Source organism: Chrysochloris asiatica, unplaced genomic scaffold (assembly GCF_000296735.1).
Source record: "Chrysochloris asiatica unplaced genomic scaffold, ChrAsi1.0 scaffold00434, whole genome shotgun sequence".
Taxonomy (NCBI): domain Eukaryota; kingdom Metazoa; phylum Chordata; class Mammalia; order Afrosoricida; family Chrysochloridae; genus Chrysochloris; species Chrysochloris asiatica.
The window spans coordinates 720,788-729,958 of NW_006408952.1; the positions used below are offsets into that span (position 1 = coordinate 720,788).

Here is a 9,171-nt window from a genome sequence, read left to right on the forward strand (position 1 = left end):
AAGGGAAGGAACCCCCAAAAAAGGTTTTTGTGGGTGGATTGAGTCCAGATACTTCTGAAGAACAAATTAAAGAATATTTTGGTGCATTTGGAGAGGTAGGGTTTATGTTGACACATGGAGTCCCTTCCAGTGACTGTCCGTTGTTGCTTTTTATGCTGTGATGGAAATTACATTGTCTAAGTTATCTTAGCCACAACATGGATGTTTGGGTGTTAAAAAACTAGAGAAATGTTAGAATGAAGGTTTGCTCTCTTCACCTCAGTGTTTGACACATGCATCATATCACTATTGATTGGTAAAATAAAGCAGTGGTTTCTGTATAGAAATCACCTGACTAAAATAACATTTTGTGATGAAGCTTGAAAAGACTGGAGGCTTTCCTAAAACATTTAACTTTTAGTAGCTTAGTTTCTTTTAACATTATTAGATGATCTGAAGCATACATCTTTATTTCAGATTGAAAATATTGAACTTCCCATGGATACAAAAACAAATGAAAGACGAGGATTTTGTTTTATCACATATACAGATGAAGAGCCAGTAAAGAAATTATTAGAAAGCAGATATCATCAAATTGGTTCTGGGAAGGTAACAATATTAATTGAAATTTTGTTTTCACTTTCTCAAAAGATAATTTCTAAGTATTTGAAAGTAATTTGAACTCCAGCATAAAGTTAATGTGTGTTTGTTTATAGTGTGAAATCAAAGTTGCACAGCCCAAAGAGGTATATAGGCAGCAGCAACAACAACAGAAAGGAGGAAGAGGTGCTGCAGCTGGTGGGAGAGGTGGTACTAGGGGTCGTGGACGAGGTGAGACCTAGTTCTTGGAAAATCACAATGTTGAACTGCTGAGTTAAGCTTAGAACTGTTTAAACATGGAGAAATGCTCAGCTTAGTTGCGTGGCTTTTTGTTTTGTTTTAACCACCTTTTTGCCTTTGCAAAGAATGACTACACTTCGGATTAGTGTCATCACTGGTAGGAAAGTAAGCAGTTAATTTAAAGATGACATGACTGATACATGATAGGGTTTTTTGAGTAAGAGTCTTTGTTTGAAGCAGAGCAGCCTACCTGTCTTCAGGTTTGTCCTAATTTTCCATTAAATTTAGAAAGCTTGATACTGTCACAATTAGACTTTCTATCTCTATTTCGTTACTGTTTTTTGGTGATACCTCAGGGCCCCGCCCCCCCCCCCCCCCCCCAAAAAAAAAAAAAAAGCAGGTAGCCTTTCAAGATTTGTAGAGCCAGGGGAAAAACGCATTTCATATTCGAATTGGGGATCAGAGGTTGTTCCTAATAACCATTGTGCATCATTTCAGGTCAGGGCCAAAACTGGAACCAAGGATTTAATAACTATTATGATCAAGGATATGGAAATTACAATAGTGCCTATGGTGGTGATCAAAACTATAGTGGCTATGGCGGATATGATTATACTGGGTATAACTATGGGAACTATGGATATGGACAGGGATATGCAGACTACAGTGGTAAGAATATTTAACTTAATTTCATACACCAATGGTATTAAAATTGAGTGTTAAAGTGCCATCCCATTCTGAAATTATTTTAGTTGAATGTGGATTTCTTCATTTATTGAAGTGTTTGGAGTGTGTTTGTGGTATTTGATAATGATTTAATTTTGAGACGTTGGTGCTTGCAATTGTAGCAATATGATATTGCTCAAAATATTTGGATATTTGCATGCAAACATTAATAAAATTTCATGTGTTAAAATGTTTGTAATGAAACCATTTCATAGGAAAGCTATCCTAATGTAATGTTTGTTTTTGAAAAATAGGCCAACAAAGTACGTATGGCAAGGCATCTCGAGGAGGTGGCAATCACCAAAACAATTACCAGCCGTACTAAGGAGGACATTGGAGAAAACAGGTGTGTATAAGTACAAGAAACCAGTAGAACTGTCTTAATTTAATTTAAAGATCAATAGACAAATTGAAAAATAAGTAAAAACAAAAGATTATGTAGCCTGTTTTTACTGGATTGTTAAATTTTAAATAACTTTGATGAACCTGTTTTGCCTTAAAGTGTCTATAGATCTTTAACTTTAAAGTCTGATCTCACCTTCTTTAGTATTGCAGAAAAACTTAAGAGTTTTTCTGTTTGCTTTGTGTACCAGGTGATCTAGAGGAATAATTAAACTTTTTTAGAACTATTAACAGGTAAAGTACTGAAATGGGTACAACTTAAGGAAAACAAGAATGTTGTCTTCTAACTCTGACATTATACCTTGTTTGTACCCGCCAGCGGGAACTTCATTGCAGGCCGTGTGTCACCCTGACCACGTCTATCTCTGGGGGTCGCACGTTGCGGGCAGAGCGCAAGGCATACACCAGAAAACGCTGTCCTGTGGTATGGTCTCTTCCAACTTCATGTACCAGCGTAAAGATTAAAGTGGAAAACTTCAGACTTTGGCTTCTTTTTTTAATCTTTTTGAAGATTAAGTGTCTAAACTTAACTTAAATGGTTTTTTACAGGAGTTAAAGTACATAAATGCCTTTTTACAGCTTAATCATTTTGGTCTTCTGTTTAGTGTGTTGTATTTCAATTGTGGAGCCTCATTTTAAGTGTTCATTCTTTTAAGATTTAATGCTTGCTTTTTCTTTTTATAGCTAATAGTGAAATCTACAAACCAAAACAAGAACTTTTAAATCTGGGATATAAATTAAAGATCATATGCACAAAGCCATTTCTTTCCTTGCAATGTGATAAACCAATTAGAAATTCGTGCTTATATAATAGCATTTTACTTGGTATACTAGAGGTGTTTCTAGTAGACCTTAATTAATCACTAACCTGTGTATGGGAAGATTATATTCCCAAATTCTCTGCTGAATAGATTTGAATTTCATTTCATTTGGGAATGTCAGCGTGAGTTTATTAACTACCCAAACTCTTTTTGTCAATGAATATGTATGTGATCTTTAATTATTGAAGAAAAGAATAAAGTGAGGACTTAAAACAATTCATGAAAGTGGACCTTTGAAAGCTTGTCAGAATTGCACAAATCTAATTGTGATTTTGTTTTTGTTTTTAGGAGGAGATGTTAAAGTAACCCATCTTGGTAGGACGACATTGAAGATTGGTCTTCTGTTGATCTAAGATGACTTTTTGTAAAAGACTTTATTAGTGTACAAGACACAATTGTGTCCAACTGTATATAGCCGCCACTTAGTTTTCTTTGTTTTTACTTTGTCCTTTGCTATCTGTGTTTTGACTCAATGTGGATTTGTGTTTATACAAATTTTATTTGTATGATTTCATGTTAAACCTCAAATAAATGCTTCCTTATTGTGATTTCTGTGTCAGGTACTAAATAGGTCTGTAAAAGAAAAAAATGTAATATTAAGCAATATTTAAGGCAGTTTATTTCATAGGAAGCATTAGTCCTGAGGGATAAAAGGACCTTTATGAATAACCAGCCACACTGTCATTCTGTTCCCTATTTTTGCAGGTATATTCTGTTTTAAGGCTTCTCTAGTCGCATGGTTTCTACTCCACTAAAGTTGATCCAGTGATCTGCTACAAAAAGCATTAGCCAATCACACGGGGCAGTTAATAAATAGTATCTTGGCAGAATCTCCAGATAGGCACAGGTCTACTCATAGAATACCAAGAGTGAAGCTAGAAACCAAGGATTTTAGCAGAGGGAGTATGAAAATGTCAGGTACATTTGGCTAGTATTCTATCATAACCATCAGCAAACTCTGAAACAAGGTGTTTTATTGGTGCATTGTTTTATTTATTTTTTTTTCTTCTCCCTGTAGACAGTGCATGAGTTGAGTTGCCTACACTTTATGTGCAGGCAGTAGCAGTGGGAAAGAGATTTTAAATGTTAATGTACATTTTTGTGTAGGTGAGTTACGACATTACAGGAGATCTTCCTCATGTGAAAAAGTGATCAATCAGGTTTGTTTTGGAAGATGGGAATTGTTGCCCCCGCTTTCCATTTTGCATTCCATGTGGTTTGGATTTGAGCCAGATTTTTATATCCATGGTTCAACGTTATGATTGTTATGAAAAACTACACTGACATCCAGAAACTCAAACCTGTATATTAAATAAGCTACCTCAGTTGATTTCAAACTCAGTTTTGTTATGCATTTTAACAAATCTAATAGTGGTGGTTGAAATGGGACTATAATAACATTTCAGTCTTCACAGCTATGTAAGATTAGGACTGGGTACAAAGAGATAAGCAAGGACTTGGGTTATTTTATTCCAGTGCTTATTTTCATAGTAGTGATGGATCCTTTGCTATTACAAAATAAATAACATCTGAACAGTTTCCAATACCTATGATCACCAAGCTTTGGTAGAACAGCAACCATAGGATAAGTTGCCTATTAAAAAGGTGATTCAAGAATACATACAGATACATGAAGAGGGTGGGAAAAGTTAGAAAAATAATTTAGTGCAAACCTTGGAAGTCTCAATTTTTATATGAGGTGTGTATATGTGTATCATGAAAAAATTTTAGCCTTAAGCAAAATTAAGTGTTATTTTATAAACAATAATTGGTTAAACTTTCTAACCTAGTACAATTGTGTAACAGTATGGAGAAAAGACTTGTCTGCAGAATGTCGTGTCTTAAATTTTAAGTAACACCAGATTATTTGAACATACTACTACTTTGGTAATCTGTGGTCTCAACTTTTTGAGCAAAAGCAATGCAGTGTTTTTCTAAATCAGTTCAAAATGTATTGCCATAAAAACAGGCTACTGGATTGGGGTTTACATTTGTTTTGAAATACGTGGAATTTCAGTATGAGACGCTGAACAAAATATAATACATCTTTGACTAGTTGCTAAATGCCATCAACTCCCCACCCTGTGCACAACAGAATAAACACTGCCCAGTCACGTGCCAACATCACAAATCTTGCTAAGCTGGAGCCCATTGCTGTTGCCACTGTGCTAATCCATCTTGTTGTGGGGGTCTCTCTCTTTTCCAAACGTATCCTTCAGGAACAATCCCTCTTAATAATAGAATAGAGCCTGGTCATCCTGGCATCTGAGGAGCATTCCTGCTGTACTTCAGCACAGACTGGTTGATTCTTTTGGCAGTCCATGGTACTTTATATTCACCAACACTGCAGCTCAAATGTATCAGTTCTACAGTCTAACTGTCCAACTTTGACATGCAGACACAGTAAATACTGTGGCTTGATCAAGCACACCTTCGTCCTCAAACTGACATCTTTGCTCTTGAACATTTTTAAGGAAGCCTTGTGCAGCAGATTTGCCCAATGCATTATGTCCTTTGACTTCTTGCCTGCTGCTTTCATGAGTGTTGATGGTTGATCTAAACAAAATGAAGTCTTTGGCAAATTAAATCTTTTTCCATTTACATGGATGTTTATTGGTCCAGTGGTGAAGTTCTTTAAGTTTTTATTGTGATTGAATGAAGGTAATACTTGTTTTCTTTAAGATGCAACCCAAAGGCTGTGGTGGTATTAGATCATCAGTAAATATTTTTAAGTCCTCAGCTTTCAGCAAGCAAGATTGTATCATCTACATACTGCAGGTTGTTCATGAGTCATCCTCCAATCCTGATGTCACATTTTTCTTGAGATAATCCAGCCTCTCAAATTACTTGCTCAACATACAGACTGAATAAGTATGGTGAAAGATTAACAACCCTGGTGCATATCTTTTCTAATTTTAAACCACTTGGTGTTCCTTTGTTCTATTCAAGCCTATGTATATGTTCCACATGAGCACACTGTTGAACAACTCAGTTGTTGTTAAGTGCTGTTGAGTCGGTTCCGACCCATAGCGACCCTGTACAGGATTTCTGAGGGTGTAAATCCTTACGGGAGTAGAAAGCCTCATCTTTCTCCCGCGGAGCGGCTGGTAATTTCGAACCGCTGACCTTAAGGTTTGCAGCCCGATTCGTAACCACTACGCTACCAGTAGGTTTTATAAACTAGGAAAGGATGGAGAAGTGTACCGCAAGGTAATAATCTAAAGACATCTTGTGCCACTTTTTAAAGTGGCAGGTTTTAATCTCTATCAGTATTCATTTAAGGAGGCATAGCCATTTGGCTAAAATCAGAATATCAGAAAGATGATTACCTATGTCTTTTTACTGACTATGCAGAGGCATTTGACTGGATTATAATGAATCATTGATAACATTGAAAATAAGGGGAGTCCCAGAGTAATTCTGCTCATGTGAAACCTGCACAGAGATCAAGGAGTTATTCAAACAGAATAAGGGATCCTGTGTGATTTAAAGTTAGGAAAAGTGTGCGTCAGGGTTGTATGCTTCCACCATACTGATTCAATCTATATGCTAAGCAAATAAGAAACTAGACTGCATGAAGAAGGCAGCATCGGGATTGAAAGCTTGAAGTATTTACTGATGAAGGTCAAAGACTGTAGTCTTCAATATGGATTAAACTTCAAGAACACAAAAATTCTCAAAAATGGACCAATAAGCAACATAATTGATAAAAAATATTGAAGTCATTAAGGATTATTTTACTTGGATCCACAATCAATACATGGAAGCAGCAGTCAAGGAATCAAACAATGTATTGATTTGGGTGACTACTGCAAAAGACATCTTACAGCGCTAAAAACCAAAGATACCACTTTGAGGACACAGTGCGCCTAACTGAAGGCGTGGTATGTTCAATGATGTCATAGGTACAGGAAAACGACAGTAAATAAGGAAGACTGAAGCATTGATGCATTTGAATCATGGTGTTGTCAAAGAATATTGAATGTACGATGGATGACCAGAAGAATGAGCAAATCTGTCTTGGAAGAAGTACAGTCAGAATGCTCCTTAGACGCAAGGATGACAAGACTTTATCTCATATGCTTTGGACATGTTATATCAGGAGGAATCAGTTCCGGAGAAAGACACTGTGTTTGTATTGATCGAGTGGCTGCAAAAACGGGCTCAACGCAGCAATGATTTTGAGGATGACTCAGGACTGGGCAGTATTGACTTTCTGTTGTACATGGGGTCACTATGAGTCAGAACCAACTCGATGGTACCTAACAACAGCAACATTAAAAGAAAAATGTCTGGTTGGCGGTGGCCACTGTGCTCAAGTACACCGCTCGCTCTAGTCTAGCTCGATTCCACCGCTACCATGTCTGACAAACCCGGTGTGGCCGAGATTGAGAAATTCGATAAATCGAAATTGAAAAAGACAGAAACGCAAGAGAAAAATCCACTGCCTTCAAAAGAAACAATCGAACAGGAGAATCAAGCGGGTGAATCATAATGAGGCGGCGCCGCCAACATGCACTGTACATTCCACAAGCATTGCCTTCTTATTTTCCTCCTTTTAGCTGTTTAACTTTGTAAGATGCAAAGAGCTTGGATCAAGTTTAAATGACTGGTACCCCTTTTCACATCAAAGAATCGAGAACTACTGACAACGAAGGCAGCGCCTGACGTTCGTTCCCACCAGCCTGCCTGGCTGGAAGGAAAAGAACTTGCATGTTGAAGGAAGGAGCTGGATGGGACGACAGTGAATAAAATTATAATATAGAGTACAACAAAGCTGGTCTAAGGTGCCCTGCAGACATAAAATGCAGGTTAATCGGGGTGCCATTTTTTTCTTCAAATTATTTTAATTATTGGAATGAACAATTTTTTTAATATGCAAATACAAACTTTTACAACATGAAAAAACAAGTCCCAAATCACACTTATGATTCTATTTAGTGGACATCTATTTTTTTCCTGGGAGTCCTCTTGTGGCACTGAAGGATGATGTGCTAAAACGCAACGTCAGTCTGAACTGCAAGGTCATTGGTTCGAACCCACCAGCCACTCCTCAGAAGCCCTATATAGGGTTGTTATGGGTCAGAACCAACTCGATGGCATTTAACAACAACATTCCCCCCCCCCTTGAATTTTAATCCTTACTTGTAATCCTTATAGGTTTTCTATATTCACAGCCTGTCAAAACTGAGGATAACTCCACTTTGGCATTAACCTTCTCTTACATTGCTTTATTTTAAATGCTTATCTTAGGCTGGATTCTCTAGAGGAGCATAACCAGTGAAGAGTATGTATGTAGACAAATATTGTATGAGACCACTGTTGTAAAAAAATGAAGATTTTCTTTCTGGAAGAAACATTTCTATGATAGTTACCAGAGGTGGGACAGAAAGGAAAATTATTCACAGGGTAGACGGTAGACACTTGTTAACTTGGGTGATGAAGGCAATATACAACAAAAGGGAGGTTGGCAGAGGAAAGATGAAGATTGTGGAAGACACAGGGAGGAGAACAAGAGTTAAAGTAAATAGAGACAGACACTGTTAACTGATGGTACATGGAAGAAATTGCAATCATTGTAAATGACACAAAGTGTACGACTTTGAATGTGGGATTGATCTGCTCTGTAAACCTTCACTCGGTTCACACACACACACAGTCACTGGACTGTGAACCACAAGGTCAGCAGTTTGAACTCACCAGCTGCTCCTTGGAAACTCTATATGGGTTCGCTATGAATCGGGACTGACAACAGCACTTAATAACAATACACATAAAAAGTACTATAAAATGGGAGCATCTACTCTATAATTTTAAAGAAAATGTTATATGTAAGAAAGAAGGCATAAATTCCTAAAATAAATAGCAGAAAACCTGAGCAGAAATCAAAAAAGCAACCAGCTTTCTAAAGCTTATACAAACAACAGGCCAAGATAGTTTTCCATGGGAAATGTAGCAGCCAATCATGGATCATGTATTTCCTATGTAATATTAACTGTATTAGAGCATAGAAAGATAGATCTTTTTAAAGATTAGCCCGAAACAGACACCAAACAGCAAAGATGAAACAGAAAAGAAAAATTAAACTCCATTAGCATGAACCAGATGGAAAATTCCTAAATAAAATCTTAACAAATGGAATATGTAATAAAATTAAACGGTATTAATTTAAATTACCTAGCACAGTAGTTTTGTATGGAAAAGTCTTGACTTAATAAATATTAAGTAATGATCTCAAATAGACAGCTGTCAAGACAAGCTTCCACAAGAGGAAGAATCTTTCCCCAAAGAGGAACCAGCTAGTGATCCCAAGAGGCAGCTAACAACAGCAGTGTCCCCACCAAAAAAGAAGAAGCTGTCTTCCAAGGAGAAGTTAGTCGGAAGTGGACCTGAATTACTGCTA

General features: G+C 36.9%; 2 protein-coding genes across 2 annotated transcripts in view; both read left to right on the plus strand.

Moving 5' to 3' along the window:
* Positions 1 to 1,870, plus strand: part of HNRNPDL (heterogeneous nuclear ribonucleoprotein D-like) — a 4,487-nt gene extending 2,617 nt beyond the window's left edge. Inside the window, exons 3-7 of the mRNA XM_006876952.1 lie at positions 4 to 95; positions 457 to 588; positions 696 to 810; positions 1,318 to 1,488; positions 1,800 to 1,870. Of these exons, the coding sequence (XP_006877014.1) occupies positions 4 to 95; positions 457 to 588; positions 696 to 810; positions 1,318 to 1,488; positions 1,800 to 1,870 (581 nt within the window). The remainder of the gene's footprint in view (positions 1 to 3; positions 96 to 456; positions 589 to 695; positions 811 to 1,317; positions 1,489 to 1,799) is intronic.
* Positions 1,871 to 7,128: 5,258 nt separating this feature from the next.
* Positions 7,129 to 7,263, plus strand: LOC102820754 (thymosin beta-4-like). The gene has a single exon (XM_006876948.1). It carries the CDS (start codon positions 7,129 to 7,131, stop codon positions 7,261 to 7,263), a length of 135 nt encoding a protein of 44 aa, XP_006877010.1.
* Positions 7,264 to 9,171: the final 1,908 nt, after the last annotated feature.